The sequence below is a fragment of the Glycine max genome, chromosome 19 (genome assembly GCF_000004515.6).
Source record: "Glycine max cultivar Williams 82 chromosome 19, Glycine_max_v4.0, whole genome shotgun sequence".
Taxonomy (NCBI): Eukaryota; Viridiplantae; Streptophyta; class Magnoliopsida; order Fabales; family Fabaceae; genus Glycine; species Glycine max.
In genome coordinates this window covers 38700073-38720619 of record NC_038255.2, presented here as the reverse complement: position 1 = coordinate 38720619, position 20547 = coordinate 38700073, and the positions used below count along the sequence as shown (strand labels likewise).

Genomic DNA, 20547 nt, shown 5'->3' with positions numbered 1-20547 from the left:
TACTTTTTTTAATATATCTATATATACAATTTCAAAGTCGTGTATAAGGTAAAGTCCTATAATCAACAAAAAAGGCCTGAATAGTAGTTTTCTTTTCTTTTCTTGTGGACCATTAGATGCATCTAAACACTTGAGATTGAAAATTCATACTAAAATGAATCTTAAGTTATTAACCATTGGATTAAAAATAATGATCAAGGTTGTCGTGTACTTAATATGGTGAACACTGTGTTTTCTCATCAATACAGAAAAATAGAAAGTTGGAGATACTGACAAGTCACAAGTGCCCTGGCCAACATATACAGGACCACAGCTCTGATATATAAATGCTTGTGACTAAACTTATTAAATGCTACAAAGTTGCCAATTAAGCATCAATGAAATTGAGACTTAGATTCTACTCTTACTCTCTATCTGTATCTATTTTCTACGCACCAACAAGTTTAGGTTTCGAGGTCTGAACCACAGTGAGGAAAACAACAATAATTTATTGTCTAATATATATCCCATATAAATTTCACTATTTCAGCTCTTCGACGCATGCGGGTTGGTCTGGTCATTGTAGGCAGCACAATTTAGGAGAAAGAGATTGGCTACGTTTGATAATTGAATAATTGATTGTCTTTTATACACCCAAAACCCACCATACATATATTTTTTCAGTAATCAAATTAATCACGATGCCCAATTGAGATACAGGCTTATGTATTTGAGAATTGACATTTACCAAACAAAATGTCACGTTTAAAGGAACTATATGTACCAGTTTTGTGCTAAGGGTATGCCTTTATTTTCTGATCTTAATATCTCATGAGCATTTGCTTGCAAGGGACAAAGTGTTTGTAATTTTTGCGGTACTCTTTTACTATGAAATTGTTCAAGCTAAGAGAAGCATGGGAAAGGGTCCCATATATATACTTTCACGAGAAAGGTGAAAATGAAGGAGAAAGTACATGATTGAGATTTTCTTCGTGCTGTGAGTGTGGTACTAAAATTGATTTTTTGTAACTCTTATTTTTAATCTTAATTTATTTGTTCATCACATTCATCCAACCGATAACATTCGTTTTGAGCATGCCCTTTTTAATTTTTACTCTCAGTGGATGCATCTACTGGTCCACAATATTGCTGAAGAGAAAGAGAGTCTCGAGACAATATTGCGAGAAAAAGGATCCAAATCCGTGGTTTAACATTTTATTATTCTCTATACTCTAGAGTGACTATTTGATTTTATATTACCTCTTTAGAATGTAAATTTTAGGGAATCAATTTTAAAATGTTAAATTATTGTTAACATTAATTAAAAACTTAACAATGATTTTATCTTATAACAAAGTTAAGAGGAATTAAATGACATAAAAAATGAAAAAAATATTTTAAAAAGAATATAAGTACAGGAAAAAAGTGAACTTTACCTTAAGTATTTCTAATTCTCTGGCACACAATTGAGTGTCGATTTAAAACTTGAAATTGGAATTAGGCCTCAATCGTAATCATGATTCATGACATTACAAAATTCTTAAAAATTGGAATCTCAATTTTAAATCCATTAAATTTTAATATGATTTTAAAGAATTTCATAAAATAATTTTAATATAATTAAACTAACATTTCCTAATTTTCTAATCTTTATCATCTGAATAACAATTCCTAATCTTTTTCACATTGTGACGCCTTCTTTATTTTTGTTAATCTTACCTTCATCATTATATTACTACTACAACAATTATCATTATTTTCAGCAAAGACAATAATCACCTCCACCACCTCCATCATTATTATCTTTAATCATCAATTGATATTATTGTAATACAACTATTCTTACCTCTTATTCCCCCTGTATTCCCCCTTTTTCACTATTATACATTCAGATTTGCATTATTAGAACATAGCTCGAGCTCTTCATCTTTCTTTGTTCTCTCTTCTACCTCTTCCCCTTTTCTCCATATTTGCATTGTTAACAAGATGAACTATACCCATGTTGTTCTATGTCAAAAAGTGAATGTTCCTAAAAATATGACTCAATTAAGGCCAATTGGCTTGTGGAGTGTTATTCGTAAAATTATTTCAGAGGTCTTATTAATTTCAGAATAACTGCTTCGTGCCTGGTGGACCAATTAAATTAAACTATACAAATATTATTTACAGCACAACATTGTTTAATTACATGGCAAAGTAGACCAACTAAGGTGTCAAACTTATTATATAGTTAATTGCAGCTATTGCATACATCCCATTCCTTTCCCTTTATTTATTTTTTCTGCTTTTGGTCAAATTTTTAATAACGTTAAATAGAAGACCACGTGGAAGAATCGCTCCCTGCCATCTTCAAATTACTGGATTGTTTCAGCAGATCAAATGATGTGAACGAACGAGGTGGGACTGTGACATTCATGTCCTTCTCAACATTCTGAAGTAGACTTTGGATTGGCACCACCTGAAACCATATTAAAAAAAACAAAATCATAAGCTAATTTAACATGGTTCCTAAATAGCCATAACGATTTCTATCTTTATAATTATAAGCTATGTTTGACGTGAGGAACCCATGAAAAACTTTCATTGATAGAAACATCAAAGACAATTTACTTCACATTATTTAAAAGGCATTTAAAGTAAAATTAACAGTTATGCACAGTTACACTATCATCCAATTAGAAACCATTGTTGGTATGACTTAGTTGTTCTGAAAGTCAACAAACTATTATACACGGTAATTTGTGATTGAATAACAGTGTAAAATTGTTTAGAACTTCAGTGTATAACCTATTTTCTCTTAAACTAATTGTGAAATGGTTTCCTTATAACACTATCGTTCATGCAAGAAGTTAGAACGTTTTTATAATAAACTAAATAATATTCAGAAGGGTGTATCAAAACATGGGGATGAACAAATTAGCTCAATTATAAACGAGAAGTTTGGAAAGAGTGAAGCTTGAGGTACCTTCTTTGGCTGTGAGAAGGAGTTCTCATCCATTACATTTGCAGATGTAAGCACAGTCTTTGTTGACCCAGATAACTGCAATGAGTTTGGTTCCAGTCCATCAAGAGAGATTTTGAGGTTCACGGCAGTGGTACCGAAGTTCACAACCTGCAAAAGTCAATTGATTCAGATTGATGACAGTGCTAATGAAAGCATAAATGGATGCTCTCCATTTCCTTTTTCCACCATTTTCTCCATTTCTTTCGTTTTTATAAGATTTTGGGAAAATAAATAAAATGGAAATGATACACACTTTATGGGAAGTAACATTTATTTTTTTCAAAAGCTTAGTAATGGAAAAATGGAGAGGACCCAAACCCAATGACAGCATTTAAAGCACAACAAATCTATTTTATTAATCTGCTCACTAAGTGTGTGTATTGATGCTTTGCACGTCTAATCTTTCGGGACGCACATCCAAACACTATAAAATAATTTGTCAATTTTATGGAAAATGGTGGAAGATAAGTTTTTTATCCTTAATTTTAAAGTATGCCTTGTTCTTTGAGAAGTTCTCAAAACTTACGATTTCATAGCAATGTCAATTTCCAAAAAATATAGAATAAATAGTGAGATCAATAAATTCAAAAAATTAAAATATAAAATGTTTCTACAAATCCAACTTGATGCCATTAACTATAACTAGGGAAATAGAACTGATTCTCAATTTTAAAAAAATACAGAAATATGTGTAACTGATGCAAAATTGTCTGTTACTTACCTTTATTCGTATGTAATTTTTCTTATCTACAGAATTTTGAAATGTAATTGCTGATGCAACAAGTGAATTTGAGGAAGGTGCTTGAAGTGATGTACTTAGAAGTGTTGCTCCACTTGACTCTGAGAAAAATAGTTGCACCCAATAGCTAGGAGTTCCATAGAGCTGAAAGGAGTTGAATACAATTGCATCCGGGTTCCACCTAACGACAGAAATTGACACAATCTTAGTTTACCATCAAGAGGAACAACTGTACATGATTTACCAACCACCATAACATTTGAAATGAAAACACTTTACTTCTGATATTTAGAGTAATGAAATCCTTCTGAAGACACTTTTTTCCTAAATTTGTTTATAAATTTGTGTGGAATAAAACGGTCACATTTTGTTCTTCAAGCAATTGTTTAGCTGAACAATGTTAATGATCCACTTCACCATCCTTTAGTTATGAGCTACTGTAACAGAATTATGTATTTCCATGGACAGCGTAAATCAAGCTACAATTTATTTCTGGCTCAATGGAAGGCTGGTCTTCACTTTCACAAGTACAATCATGTCTCCTCAGAGAAATCAACAAATTATGTCTATTTTCTCGTGGAGTCTTTTCATAAAACTTCTACTCAGAAAAGAACATAGTGCACAATAAGGCTAGACCAAAAATCAATGAAGAAAAATATATAAAAGAAATTTCCCGGTAAAATCATAAGAAATTACCTCCTATCATTGGCATTAACAAAAAGTGGAGCATAGCTGGCCATTTGGATAACATCACTGCACCAGAAATAAAAAATGAAAACAGTGAGTACATGCTATTAAGTGAACTAGATCAGAAACTCAGATTTCATACTGCTAGGAACCAAGAATAGAAACGGAATCTTGTTTAACAGATAAGTCAAGCTTGCTAAGCTCAAAATTACTTGCTAAGCTCAAATCAGTAAAGGCACTAGAACAAAAAATTCATTTGAAAGAAAAGTGATCATAAAACTTGAAGTGAATCTGGTTTAACAGATAAGTCAAGCTTGCTTAACAACACTCATAACTGACTTGATTTACTTAAGCTTATATGTTGCCTGTTTGGGCTTTGTTTATGGCCTAGCCAAACTTAGTTAGAACTTAGAAGGGTAACTTGCCCATATAATATAAAAAATCTCTTGCATATGTGGTTTGGGCAAAAGTGCAAAATTTCAAACCTGGCCCTAGATAAAATACTTAATGAAAACTTCATAATAAGTATAAACCTGTTCTTTTCCAGTCCAATTAGGAAGCCAGCTTCAGCTAGGGCTGCCAAGAGGCTTCCTGTCCCAGCATCTTTTCCAGTCACGGCATACTCACTTACAAAAGCCTGTAAAGTGTCCACAAAATAGATTCCATACAAATGGATATGCCAATAACTAATAAAACAGAGGTGTTTGATAGAGATCATAAAACCTTTGGACCATTTCGTGATGTATGATCAAATGTGTTAGCTCTAGAAAACATGTCATTCGCATTTGTATAAACCTAATAATAGAAACAAAGTATAAGAGAAGATACAAGTGGATCAATATTATATGTGCATGTGTGCGTGTAAGGGGTTTGTAATCAAAGACATTGTGTGAAGACATTACATGATAATCATACATATCAGCTGGATGATCTAAAGGTCGAGAAGAACCATCACAGTTTGAGATAATTTGGATATCTGGATAAGCACTTTTTATTGCACTATAGAATTTCAGGTAGTTTCCTGGCAATCAAAGATTTAACAGGAAAAGAAGTAGTGTCAATTTAGTCTGATTCAATTAGAAGGGGGGGAAATATGAAATCCAGAACTGTTTGTTAGAAATCTGCAAATCTCGTATATTAATAATAAGTTCACCAATAGCTGTCACACATCACCTTGGCATAAATAATATAAAGTGTTAGTGCATTTTAACAAAAAAAATATAAGTTTTTCTTAGGATAGAATAAAAAAAATATGCATACCTCGATAATTCTTTTTTCCACAATCTTCATTCCCAACAGCAACATATCTGAGGTCAAATGGCTCAGGATGTCCCATAGCAGCTCTAAGGGAACCCCATTTTGAAGTGGGATCACCTCTCGCGAACTCAATTCCATCAAGGGCTTCCTACAATCAGGATTTCAAGATCTTATTATATATTTCTAAGTCAAGTTTGTTTTAACAATAATGGAAAAAAGTAATAAGAGAGGAAAAACAAGGAAAAAAGTGTGACAACATACTTGCACAAGAGGTAAGACCGCCGATGTATCAACTTGATCATTATGACTGACACCTAAAACGAAATATTCAATTAGAAAACATAAAACAATTTTTTTCTCTTTGTAAGTAACAAACTTAGTGGATGTTTGGTCTAACTTATTTTGAGGAAATAATAGCTTATTTTTGGCAGCTTCTTCAGAGAGCTTTTGAAAAATTAGTGATTATTTTCTTTAAAAAAGAAATTCCAAACAAACACTTAGTTAACATAGAGAAACATAAATTACCATTATTAAATACCCATATTGGTGAAGCACCCAAGTCCTCTGCAAGCTGCTCAAAAATTATAATAATAATTATATATATCATTTCACTAGCATAGCACAACTAGAGTAATTCGACTAGATACGAACATCATAATCCTAAGCTACAATATATGTAAAGAGGCACTTACTTGGAGAAACTCATAATAACCAAGTCCATCATCAGTCCAGTACATCCAAACATCACCAAAGTGCCCAGGTCTCTCCTCCCATGGTCCAATGGATGTTTTCCATCGAAATGCATTTCTTAACCATTCTCCTTCAACAAAACAACCGCCTAATGCAATGTAATGAAAAATAACACTCCCAGATGTTAGTTGAGTTGCATACAAACTAGAAGAGTGAACTAGAATGCATTATTGTCAAACTATGCTTACTAAATCTATAATATGTATTAAAGAAAGTAAAACAAATATAGATCATCTTGGTCCAACAAGACTCAAAGCTGTAGCACAATCAATTCCTTTATAAAGAAGAAGAAGAAGAAGAAGAAGAAGAAGAAGAAGAAGAAGAAGAAGAAAAACAAGGAAAACATTCTTTAAAAACAAAATAAATGAAACAAAAATCACAATTAATCCAATACAAAGCCATAAATTAAAACAATGCATTCTAAATGTTAAGAATTGCAATTAAAATGTCCATTCAATACTATACCATTCATAAAATTGGATGTTGTCGACATTTATATTCCTGAAATTCCATGGCAAATTGGATGCTCAAACTTCTAACTGGCATCACAATTATTTTATATAATGTATCCTATCATATTGTCTCTTCTCATAGTGCCTGATTTAATTGCCGTATTCTATAAAAGGCAGAACACTTCACACTTATGCATGCCAGTTCAGAAAATGTTTGTCTTCAACTGACATCTAACAAAATTTCCCCTTAATTTCTGCTTTCACAGAGGAAAAATACATGATATTTTATCATAGTAGATAGATCTTAAGAAAAGTTAAATCTATTTGAGCATTAGCTTTGATTGTTATTTGGACAGTCCTTTTGAAACAGAATGATAAATGGAAATAATTAGGATATCATTAATTTGAATTCTTCACACTTTGTTAACAAATAAATAACCATGAGAAAAATATGCCTAATCACAATTTCAGACAGCATAGAGAAGCTCCATATAAGTAATTTTGGAGTGTGGAACCAAATTATAAAGCGACAACTAGAACCTAACCAAAAGCGACAGGAAAAAAGGAAATTTAGGGGACATTTGGTAAAGAAAATGTTCTGTTTGCACTTTTAATAACAAAAATGTTATCTTCATTTCCTGTTTTCAAAAGTTTATATCGAAAAAGTGAAAACAATAAAAGTTGTGTTTGTTGTTTCCTATACCAATCCTTCAAAACAGAAAATAAAATAAAAACAATGTGGTATTTTTGTAATTAAAAGTAAAAATAGAAAATGAAAACAAAAAACATTTTCTCAAACAAAAGTACCAAATAACTTGTTAAGTTCATAAATAAATAAATTTCTTGGCTCAAATAGCTCACTAAGGATTTGCTAGGTATAACTAAAAGTGAAACAAAATGAACCAATTGATGTTGATATGCAAATTATTTCACACTTCGACACGGGAGTAAAAAGTAGAATAGTTTAAAATAGATTAATAATACCTTTTTCCTTATTTTGTACACTCTCTACCAAGTATTTATGAATAATTATAGCTAAAAACAAATTCTGTTTTTCACTTTCCTCTCTCTTTTCCACCCTTTCACTTAAGCATGCCCTCGTTCAAGTATACACATTTTGGAGATGCAAGACTAGAGCACATAACACAGAACAAAAGTAATGTACAAGTGTGTTATAACAAATTCGAGTTTGAAATTTATCAATCTGAACCACTTTATGCATACCCGGAAATCTGATAAATCTTGGTTTCAAAGCTGTCAGCATTTCAACAAGGTCAGTTCGGAAACCATGTCCCTGCATCAAGTCAGGGTTGAAGATGTTATAGGGTGGGGGAACTGAAGCATAATTTCATCATTGGAGCTGAATCAATATTAACTATTTTCATTATAAATATTTTATTACTAAAGAATGGCTGTGTTTTTTAGATTTTAAGTCTTTGTAAACATCATTCTTTTCGTGTTCATGCCATGCATATGAAAGGTCATGCTATCACAGTAACGTATGAAGAGAAATATATAGTATAATTAAGGATGATGTATAAATAAAAAAATAAAGAGAGAAAAATTTTATAAACATGAAGAACCTAGATTCCTAACAAGCAATTTTTGAGAGAACAACTAATCTCCCTCCCTCCCCTTACAAGCACAAGTACTTGTGAATAAACAAAGTTAGTTTTACTATTATCAAGACATAAGTAATGTTAATGATTATAAAAATAATGGTTGCATAAAATTAACGCACTATATAAAAATCAAGTTTTGATACCTGTAGCAACATAATTAGCCATAAAACATTATAGGCTCAAATTAAACAATATAAGGCAGTCCATTTGCAAGGCTCCCACCATCATGAAGTTATGTGGAGTATTGGATATATGCAACCCCCATGGGTGGAGAGACAATTTCCACAAGTAGCACATGTGAAAGTTAATCTTTTTATTCAAACACATGAAGGAAAAGATATAAATTAATTTCTTTAATATATACACAACTCTGTTAGGGTCTAAGAAATATTTCATTTGGTAAGAAATATAAACAATTTCAGGATGTAACACAACCTTATATGTGTCCAGTGGCATAGCAGACACTTGGTCCAACCATATCACACCTTTGGTGGTGGTTGTTAATTGAAGTCTTGAGTTATTATCTGTTGCCTTGGCAACCAGTATCTTCTCCACCTTTGTCCAGTTTGAAAAATCAAGTGCAGAACCTCTGAAAGATCGATTATTAGTCATACTGATAGATGCAAATGATAATTTCTGGGATTAAATCTACTGCACATGAAGTCTCTATAGCACATAAAATTGGAGCTCACGTGATCACAGATGAAGCCAGGTTTCCTACACCATTGGATCCAGTCAATGAAACTGTTAGATTAAGTGATTCAGTTGAACGAACATAGAAGACCACTTTGTATTTCTTCCCTTGCTCAATATTCTGAAAGATCATAGTAAATATATTACTTGCAGTCTCAGCCATGAAGGAATACAAATAATCACAATGAAAGTAACCAGATAAGGGTCTAAATAAATTTTAACCAAACAATAGAAACTAAATAACAGCATAGACTTTTAGACTATAAATTATGTTATTCAGTTTTTTGTCTTTTTTTTTGTTCAGGAAATATATGCACATAAGATTTATGATATAATTGATGCAAGGGTATCAATTAGTCTCACCATGCCCCAGAAACCAGGATTATAAACACCAACACCATCAGCTGGGCAGATGTTGTCACCTTCGCTGTCACATGATACCTCCAATCGAAGTGCAACCTTATTACGGTCAAAGCAAGAGGTACGATCAGTTTCAACATTTATCAATGATTCATTTCCAATAATTGACCAAGGATCAATATTTGAAGGAGTGTTAGGACCGCCAGCTTCAAATCCTAAAACAAGAATTCATAATATTTCAGTTATACTTAAAATTAAAAACAGTGACATACCTATAACAAAACAACAAGTTAACCAACAAATCATTCCTTTGTTCACATTTGAACATTGATAAAGAAGGATCATTCATCATATCTAAAACAGAATCTCCTTAAGAAAATGATAAGAAGACACTTCAGGCCTCTCCTTTTCATCAAAAATTAGATTAAGATAAGAAAAAAATAAAAGGTGGAAAAAAGGGAATTCAATAGAAAGATGATTGTGGAGTGGCTGAAATTAATGCAAGTTGTTGGGAAAAAAACACCATAAATTACTTGAATAACAATGAAAAAGCTAGCAATATTCTGATGGAGACCATAAGCTCATAGCTAAGGAAAGAAAAGGCACAAACCCTTATATGTGTGTATCTTTAATTCAAAAAAAGCTCCTCTACATTGAGAAAGTAAGGGAGTAGCCACTTTTATGGTTAAAATCATGGAGCACTTTAAGTCAAGGGTGGATATACCTTTACTTGTCCACTTTTGTCTAACAAATTCAATGTTCTTCTCTTTTCTTTTGATTTTCTTTTTCAGTTATTATCACGTTTCCTATCAAGTACAATACAACAGATTGCAGGAATTCTGTGCTTGTGCATCTGAACATGTAAGTTGCATGAAAAATCACAGGAAAAAAAATATCCTGGAGAAACCTTCTAGTGCTAGATTTATCATTTAAAAGTTTAGAGAACATGAAAATGACCTCTGTTGCTCACAAGCTCAGCCCACAATCCCCCAGCTCCAGCATGATTAATCTCCTGTAGATGAAATTCCATAAACTGGTCATTTTCTGATAATTGGATAAGAGGCATCATCAAATTGAATACAAAATTAAATGCACATTTCCATAATCCCAAACTCTATGCAGTTTATTTGATCACTCATAATCCATATTACAATAGTTGATACATTACATACATAATATAGATAAAATAAATCCTTTCATATTTTATTTTCATACTTATCTCTTTCATAACACATGATCTATCTTAGCCCATTTAAAAGAAAACTCTCATAATACACCAGAAATAATAATCAGGTATCAGAATAATAAAAACCAATTAGAAAGGGAGTGGAGCAAATAAACAACAATGAGTGCTAGATGCAAGTTTATCTTCACCTCAAAGAATATGCCAAAAAGTGTCTCTGGTATTGGCTTTCCAGATGCATCAGAAGCATTCACAGTTAGAGTTGTGGTCAGGTCAGCATGGTTTTTAGTAGCAAAGCATTGGAAGACAAGGCAAACCACTATGAACAAATGGAGCAGAGAAACACTGCATAAGGCCTTGGATGAACCCATTGTTTGTTCACAACATTCAATCTATCTGCAAATGCAATCTGAAACAACACAAGGTAATGGAAATGAACAGGAACACTAGGATTTATATTACATAGGAGAAAAAAGAAACAACCAAAGTTAAAAAGAAAACAACCAACATGTCATGTGATCAGAGGTGGACAACAGAGGAAACAAATGCAACAAACAAGCTAACAATTATTGTGTCACCACCGCTTGATCCTACAATATGACAACAAAAACCAACCCTTTTCTCACCTTTTTCTTTTCGGTGTATCAATACCAAGGCTAGACTTATCTGAAACCCCACTTAAATTGGGATTAAAAAATAATGATAAAGAAAGAAATGGCATTTCAATAATTTGATGGAACTGTTCAAGTCAACTTTAATCAAAAAATGCAAAATCAAAAAGCTCTTGAAGAATTTGAATAACTTATCACAGAGAACACAAAACAATAAAATGGGAATTTAGTAAATTACAGTAGGAAGCAAGCACTGAGCTCGATTTTGAGGTTTTGGAATGCATTTGAATGCAACTATTATTATTATGAATTATGACACATATTGCGAACTAAAATAAAGTCCAAAAATTCGAAGAAATGAACAGTAAATTATTGCAGGTAGTTGCACCCAAACCATGTTACATAATAATAATAATAATAATAAGACCCGAAATATGAAACAGTTCTTATCCATAACATAATAAAAAAGGCAATCATTTAAATATAAAGGGTCTCTGATTTGCAAGTTTGAGAGCTAAAAGAAACTCACAGGTATGTTTGAATTTTGATTTAGGTGGAGTAACAGTAATAGTAACAGTAAGAGAGTTGAGAAGGGTAAAGTGGGAAGTAAGTAGTTAAAAAGGGGTGTGTGTGGTCTGAATCTGCAATTGTGTGAGCTCCCTTTATAGTTTATAGAGCAACAACTACAAGATTGGATTGGATTGGATCAGGATCAGTATCAGTGTGAGTGAAGCAAAAGGGATGATGATGCAAATATCTCGGTGATTTTTTGCCTTTGCTTCCACGGTTTGAAACTGTGTTTGGAATTGGAAAACAGAATCACTTGTGTGTTGTGAATGGATTTGCTTAGGATTTTCTTGAGTGGGGTGTGGGGGACCCACCATAGTGTTTTGTTTGCCTTCTGGCTATGCTATGTTTGACGCAATCGTGCAACCTGCGTGGCGTGGCGTAACCACATAACAACATTAACTTTTTTCATTAATTTTGTTTCTTCCTATATTTTGGTTTATCCTATAGTATACTCTCCCTCCTACTCCTAGCATGCCCTTTCTATTTTGAGAAAAAAAAATATCATTTATAAAAACGAACAAATTTGTTATATGCATTTTAAGTTATTATTATATAGTCGTGAAAAAATAGTCTGAAGTAATAACATAATCATTTTATACTATTATTAAATTATAAACTATTTTGTATAATAAATTTATAAATTTTTATAATAAGTATCTTAAAATTCATTTTAATAATAATTTTTTATTCATTCATATTGTAAAATAATAATGTGTTCATTAAACTCAATTAATATCAATTTTTTGTGTAGACCAAAAATATCTTTTACCAATAATCTTGTTTGAGTCGGATGACATTATTATGAGCGATAAAATTATTCATCTAGCTATTTAAAGACTTAAATTGAACTCAAAATCTTTGATTAAGTTCAAATAATTTTACTCTAGTTGATCTATGATGTTTTATAAATATTGATTTTGTATTCGGATAATAATAATTGATCCATTTTTTTTATTGTATCAGTATTTTTTTTTCCTTAAAATTATTAGTTATTAAATTTATTATTGTTTTCACGGTAAATCAATTTCAAAAAAGTAGAAACAACTATTTAATTTGTTGTTTTGCCCTCACCATGAAAAAATAATTAGCTATTTCTTATCATAAATCTAATCCAAAAACACTAAACAACTCCAAATTACAATAATGAAATTGTTGATAGAGTAAAAATTAGTTGTGAAACTACTAAGTTTATCCGTAATTTTGTCCCCGTTCCATTTTGTATGCAAGTAGATATGGGTGTAAGAACAAAGTCTAGCGGTGAAATTACACAATCTTTTTGCTAAGATTGTCACAAAAAGCAGGCACAACAAGGGAGGAGAAGGAGTTGGGGGTGGCTTAACCAAATGCGTAAACAATGATTTGTTGATTCAATCAAATTATTGTGGTGGTTGAAACTGAAGTGCATGACCGAAGGGAGATAGGATTGCCTGTAAATGAAAATGAAAGTACATTTACGGTTCATGTCATTTGCATTGTTTAACTTATCTAGTAATCTACGAATACATTGATTTTTTCGAAAAGTTTGGACGTTTAACTCAGTCCACTTTATTTTTGTCCTATTCTTCCATTACTATTGGGTATTAAGAATTTAAGAGACCCTTTGCCAATACTTTTTTAATATTTTTTAATGTTTAATATTTTAAATATGTAGGTTTTAAAACTAGATATCTTCTTAAAATACTATGTTTGAAAAAATTATAGTAAAATGGGTCTTAGCTTCTTAGATTTTCAGTTAAAATTGATTTTAAAACTTGTATTTTAAAATGATGATTTTGATCCTCATATTATTTTATGTTGATAAATTTTATCCCTCACCCTAATATCATAAATTCCATAACTTAAAGGATTGACGTGGTGGTGTAAGGTCTTGTTGTATTCACATGAATAACAACAGTCTATTTAGTATAAGAGCTCATATTCGATTCTCATTGCGTGTAAAATTTCTTTGAGTTAGCAGTTACCCTATTGGACAAGTGGCCTCAATAACTTAAGAAGGGAGTGAATTAAGTTTCAAAATTTCATACTAACAAACTTTTAACCCGCATCAAAATGATAGATTTAGAATGCAGAAGAAGAAACATCAATCAATTTGAAAATGTTCTTTAAACATGCAAGACAAAAATGATTGCAATGAAATAAATGAGATAAGGGAAAAGAGAAATACAAACTCGATTTATATTGGTTCGGCCACTTCACGTACCTATGTCCAATCCTAAAGTAACCTACTTGAGATTTTCACTAACTTTGTAAATCTCTTTACAACTTTTGAACCACCCAGGGATACCCTTCCCTTGTGTTCAGGAAACTTTACAAATCAAGAGACTCACTGTCTCTTGATCAACAATAGTTTTCTTTGAAGGACAAAATAATGTTTCTTTCTCTTTTAGAGAAGAATGATACAAGTTGAAGAACTTAGAAGAATTTCTCTACAAATTGAAGTTCTTAGATGAACTCTTAATACATTTGCAAGTGTTTGTCCAAGAGTTGTTGAGAGACCATTTGACAATGAAGTTCTCTTAGAATATCTCTCTCTTACTTTCTGAAGTCAGACACACATATATATAGGTCATTCGTGCTTTTTCAAAATGATTTGAAGAGATATGTCTTTTCAAAAAGTTTTTTCTGAAATTTTTCACTAGTAATCGATTACAGGTTTCTTGTAAACGATTACATAGTTATATTTTGAATGATCATGACTTTTCAATTTGAATTTCAAGAGTTTCATTGTTGGTAATCGATTACAAACATCTAGTAATCGATTATAGGTTTAAAATTCAAATTCAAAACCCTTTTTAAAAACTGTTTTTCAAAATTGTCTTCTGGTGATCGATTACACTGCCTGGTAATCGATTACCAGAGCCTTGATATGTTGGAAACAATGTGTTTTGAGGCAAAAATTGATCTTGAATGAATCTTGAAGTAATGCTTGTTTGTTGAAGTAACCTTGTCTTAATCTTGAAGCAATGTTTAACGTTTGAATGTTTGTTGAAGTGATCTTGAAAGAAACCTTGTTTGATTAGTCTTTGACATCATCAAAATCATGTATTCATATATTCATAATCTCTCCCTTTTTTATGATGATAATCATTATCAAGTGAATTTTTCTTAGCATCATCAACACCTGCATTATTCACATTCTCTTTTTTTTTTTTTATGATGAGAATAATTATCAAACAAATTCTTTTCGGTGTCATCAAAACCTGAAACCTGCATGATGCACATTCTCCTTCTTTTTTATGATGACAATCATCACTAGGTTAGGAGTAAAAACAAAAGAATATTTATCTGTATAGTTTACCCCCCCTGATTTTGCAATGATTGCTTATATGAAACATTTGAAGATTTCATATATATAAAAATTGTCTCATAAATAAAAATAGATAAGTCCCCTTAGTATCTTATCTTTTATCTATCTCTCCTTCTTTGTCAACATTAAAAACAAATCATGAGTAGAGAGGAAAATAACATTAAGCAATTTATAATAAATTAAAAGAGTAGAGCATGTCATACCATTTAAAGTATCATTTCTCGGCCCAAAAGAAAATGTTACCGCTTGTTGGAATATATGAAAATCAAATACATATTCAGTATAAATAATCAAAACATATAATAATAAAAAACAATCATCAAAAGTAATCAATAATCAACATAACTTTCAAACCTAATCATCAAAGACAACCAAAACTCAATAAAAAACAATCATCAAAGATAATCAAAACTCTATCAAAAAATAATCATCAAAGACAATCAAAACTCAAGATCTACACTATTTCCAAAAAAAATGTATTTCTCCCCAGTAGTGATCCGCAGGAAGCAACCACCACGAAGGGGAAAAGTTAGAAGGAAAAGGAGGAGAGGAGATGAGCAACAAAATCCAATAAAAATGAAATATAAAAGAGACAGATCTGGGTTGATGAACACCAAATCTATCTTTGCATGTTGTTTGATGAGAACGAAGATGATGATCGCAAAAGGGAAGTAGGAGAGTTTGGGGGTCACGTCGGAGGGAAAATAGGGTGAAGGTTTGTCACGCGGAGGAGGGTGTGGGCTTGCAGTGGAAGGATGTAGGGATGCGGGTTTGGTTCACGGAGAGAGCAGATGGTAGTGATGGGGTTCACAAAGGGGAGGAGAGGGTATGTGGCGCACTAAAGGGTGAGGGGTGGGTGGTGGAGCTTGAGAGAAAATTGAAAGTGGAAGAATGAGAGGGTGAGTGATGGGGGAGCGTGAGAGAAAACAGAAAGGGAAAAAAGGAGTGGTGTGGGGGCGCGACTCAAAGGGAAAATTGAAAGGAGGATATGATTTGGGCATTCAATTTTTTCAAAAGAAATTGGCCCTTGCACGTCAAAAAGCTTGTTTCCTACCTTTTTATTTTGACAAAAGGTCGTTTCCTACCTAATAGCTATAAAAATATTATTGTTGCATTTAATATTGTTTAGAAAATATTATAAAATTAAAATTCTAATCTCAATTAAGTCATTAGTCCTAATTTTTTGTTCACACCATTTTTCATTCTCATTCTCTTTGTTACTTACATAATGGATTCAAATCAATTTAATTGGCAAGCTTATATGAATTTGTTGCAAAATTACGAACATCCTTCAAACAAAAATTCACAACATCCTCATCCATTGTTTCCTATGTTGCCACGTTGTTTTAAAGAAATTTAATTTTTGTTGTTCAACGTTGATTTTTGTATTTTTTTTATCGATCAATGATATGTATAATGGTAACTTTAAGTTTTCTTGATGAATAAATATTTTAATTATTAATAAATTTTCTTTTTTTGAATTAATTTTTTCATAATTAAATGTAATTATTTTAATTATTTAAAAATAAATATTAAAAGATGGAGTCCTCAGATAACCTTAACAGAAGTGTCTTTTTACAAATGAGAAGATTTGGAGGTTGTTTAAGACAGGAAGTTTCTTTAATGTTTATCTTTATTGCAAAATGACTTTCCTTCTTAGCTAACTTCTTGGAGGAGACACTTACCTCCTTACTCTCTTCGTTAACCATTAAAGGTTGTCCTTCTTCATGGGGGTATATTTTTTCACTAGATTCTCTCTCTTTTACTTCTTCGCTTTCACTAGAGGAAGGTGAAGTAGTAGCCTCATCTTAACTACTATAAATTTATTGGCCTCTCATAATCATGATTTTCATGGTGGGACATTGGGAAGTAATGTGTCCTCTTCCAAGACATTTAAAACACTTTATAGAGCTAGTATTCTCTTCCATACTAGCCTTAAGGGGTTACTTTTTTATTGTCTTCACCTTATCATCTTTGGGCTTAGAAGGTGTCACCCTTAAGATGCCTTGACCTTGGTCTTTCTTTGGATAAGATTAAGAGTCATAAGATTTTGGAGTAGACTTTCTTTTAAGTTGTTGTTCTACCCTTATTTCTCAATCTAAGTAAGCTTCTACATTGTCCTTTTCTCTCCTATGAGAGTGAGGTCTAAGATGTGACTTATGCCTTCCTTCATAATAGTCACGAAGTTCTTCACTTAGGCTCTTGCAAGTGTCATGACTACTATAGGAAGCATGATTTTCTTTTCTTTAGTATTTTCTTTCTTTCTTCTTCCAATATTTGTTCCCTCTTATCTTGATTTATTTCTACCATCTCTTTCCTTTTTCTTTTTAGTTTTTCTTTCCATAACTTAGAGGGAACTCAACTCATCTAAGATTCTAGATATAGGGTCCTTACGACTAGTACCCTCACCATTAACACTAGATGAATGATGACTCGTGTTGGTTCCTAAGTTGTGGGTCTTTCTTGTTGGGGGTTTGCAAAAGGTAAAAGTTAGGGTTCCAAAAGAACTCGAGATATGTGTGATAAACAAGAAGAAAGTATTATGCAATAACAAGATAAACTAGGCGTGACTAGTAAAGAAAATAAGCTATGAAAGTAAGCAAGAAATGTAAACTAGGCGGATCCTAAGAGTGTTTGGATCACTACATTTAAGGTTCCCAATAAAACATTCACTATCCTAAGGTAAAATTGCCTAAAATTATTACACAGAAATGAAAGTTTGGTAACCTATTGGAGGCTCCAACGCACTTCCAATGAAAGACCTTTTTGTTATAAAATTTGAAAGGAATGAAGGTAAGTAAATTGTCAATTACAAAGTTATAAAAAAGTCCTCAATTTTAATGGTTGTTCTTTCTTTGGTGTTTCACTCAATTTGAAGTGTTTTTTAGTCCAATAGCTCTTAAGGTGGTTGACCCCTTGCTTTTTAACTCAAATTCTCCAAGGGATGACATCAATCCACCTTTCTAGTTTCCTATATGGCAACTCACAAATAAGGAAGCAAATAGACAAGCAATAATCAAAGACCAAAAAAATGAAATGAAAGTTAAACCAATAGATTTTTAACAAGACAAATTTTCAAGGATTATTCAACAATTAAAGCAATGAAAAACACATAAAAGCAAGCTAAGACTCAAAGAAAAACCTAGAATGGTTGTAGAGTAGAGTAAAAAAACTAAAAAAAAAAAAACTTAAGAAACCTCTAGTTTTGACACTTGTTTTCACAATACTTTTCAATTGAAATTTTAGAATTAAGATTAGTATAAAATAGGCCCCAATTATAGAACAAATTTTGAGCCAACACAACAAGCACACTTCCTTTTCATTTCTTTTTTTCCTGGACACTGATTTTCTTATCAACTTGTGTAATTTTTCTTATTTTTTCTTTTATCCAAATCACTTGGTTCTTTTTTTCTAATTTTTGTCTAGATGTTTAGAAAATTTAGTAAAAATGTTAGCTCAAAATTTGCAGTGACTAATTTCCAGTAATTTTTACAAGTTCGTATATTCAAGCTGTCAGTACCAATGATTTCAAACTTTGAATTTTTTAAGCATGGTATATTGATTTCCTTAAGCTTACTTTCAACCTTCCTATGTGTGTTTAACTCACTAGGCTTATTTACCACAGTTTTAGGAATTCAATATTCACTTAGGATCAAAATTTCAGTCAGCAATTCAATCACCAAAACTCAAATTCACAACAAACACAAGAAAAAGTTCACAATCAAAGACTCTCCAAGATTTTTGCACAAACATGTTAAGGACTAATTAGCATGAAATATTTGACTCAAATTAACTAATAGGCTAAAAGAATTTCATACACTCATAAACAAATGAGTTAGACAAATAAACAAGAAAAATAAAATTCAACACAACATAAGAAATCTTATGTGACAAGTTTGATGACTAAACATGACTTCTATGACAAAACTATAATAGGTGAACAAGTCACTTTAGATTTTTGAGGTTTTCTTCTACTGTAATGTTTTTGTAAGAATTTTATGGTTTAGGTTTTAGTCACAAAAAATAGCAAGACAAAACTCAAAGGAACCTAAACTCAACATAATTCATGGTTCAAGAACAAGAATAAGAAATATGAACCATAGAAAATCAAATCTAGCTTCTATAGCAAGTTTAATTGGTGGAATTTCTAAAGAATCATGTTAACAACATTTAGCACAAAACATACGAGGAGAACATGGAGAAAAATGAAGAAACAACAATGGAAGAGAGGGTAAAGCTGAAAATTAATGGAGGTTTAAGGAGCACCTACTTGAAGTTCTTATGCTTTGAGCCTTCATATAAAATTAATGGAGGTTTAAAGAGCACCTACTTGAAGTTCATTAGAAACCACTTGATGGAAGCTTACTTCAGAAGTTTCTATGAAGGTTGAATCTTTGAACTTCAATAAGGTCTTTCAATGTGATTTTCGTCCATGGAGTTGTAACGGAAGATAAAGGAGAATAGGTGAAAGGAAATGTAATTCACTAGAGAATAAGCCATGAAAGGAAAAGTTTTACCATCAAGGGAGTGTTTTGGATAAGAAGCTTAAAGAGGAAGCTTCAATAGAGCAAGAGAATGAGAGAGAGAAGGGGGGCGTGGGAATTGAAGGAGATTAGGAAGAGAAGTTGAACTTTGAAGTGTATCACAAGTTTCTCATTCATCAAAATTATGACAAATGTTACACATGCTTCTATTTATAACCTAAGTCACTAGCTAAATGAAAGCTTCCTCAAAAAGCTTTCTTGAGAAGCTCGAACTTAACTACACTCATCCTTCTAATAGTTCAACTCACCCCATGCCAAAATACATGAAAATATAAAAATTCTTACTATAAAGACTACTCATAATGCCCTGAATTACAAAGCTAAAACCCTATACTACCAGAATGGCCAAAATACAAAGGCAAACAAAAAAATCAATTCTAATATTTACAAAGAAGAGTGAACCCAACCTGACCCCATGAGCTCAGAAATATACCCTGAGGTTCATGAGAACCCTATGACCTTCTTTAACCGTTCTAGCTCAATCCTCTTATAGTCTTCTATTCAATACCCTTAGGAGCTAAAATTGCATCGGTTCCCCACGTCTATATAAAAAGGAACTAATTTCTTAAGTACTATAAAATAAAATAAAAACAAGTGAGAAATCATTTGAGGGGAACTGATTTTTTATGTTTTGAATCATTGGGATAAATATTTTTTGGATTATATTATTTGGATAAAAATTTATTTTTTTTGTATTTTTTTATGTAAAAAATCTAAAAAAATGCCCTACAAATGGTTTTCAATACTAATGGACTTGGGGATACACAAGTATAACATATACTTCAAATT

General features: G+C 31.8%; 1 protein-coding gene across 1 annotated transcript; it reads right to left on the bottom strand.

The window, feature by feature from the left end:
• Window positions 1–2117: 2117 nt before the first annotated feature.
• LOC100787207 (alpha-L-arabinofuranosidase 1) lies at window positions 2118–12177 on the bottom strand. Its single transcript, XM_003554040.5, has 18 exons — window positions 11867–12177; window positions 10918–11135; window positions 10501–10555; window positions 9547–9758; window positions 9183–9304; window positions 8926–9079; window positions 8093–8162; window positions 6359–6504; window positions 6192–6237; window positions 5928–5980; window positions 5670–5814; window positions 5312–5430; window positions 5133–5204; window positions 4943–5046; window positions 4419–4475; window positions 3705–3903; window positions 2945–3091; window positions 2118–2437 (listed from the first exon to the last, which is right to left on the bottom strand). Exons 2-18 carry the CDS (start codon window positions 11095–11097, stop codon window positions 2288–2290), a joined length of 2031 nt encoding a protein of 676 aa, XP_003554088.1. The 5' UTR covers window positions 11098–11135; window positions 11867–12177; the 3' UTR covers window positions 2118–2287.
• Window positions 12178–20547: the final 8370 nt, after the last annotated feature.

What these genes read in the sequence shown, in the direction of transcription:
- LOC100787207 (XM_003554040.5), bottom strand. Translation starts at nt 11,097, where the DNA reads ATGGGTTCATCCAAGGCCTTATGCAGTGTTTCTCTGCTCCATTTGTTC. An exon ending in GTTATTATGAGTTTCTCCAA is followed by an intron (nt 6,238 to 6,358) that starts GTAAGTGCCTCT and finishes ATTTTTGAGCAG; the next exon opens with CTTGCAGAGGACTTGGGTGC. An exon ending in CATCACGAAATGGTCCAAAG is followed by an intron (nt 5,047 to 5,132) that starts GTTTTATGATCT and finishes GACACTTTACAG; the next exon opens with GCTTTTGTAAGTGAGTATGC.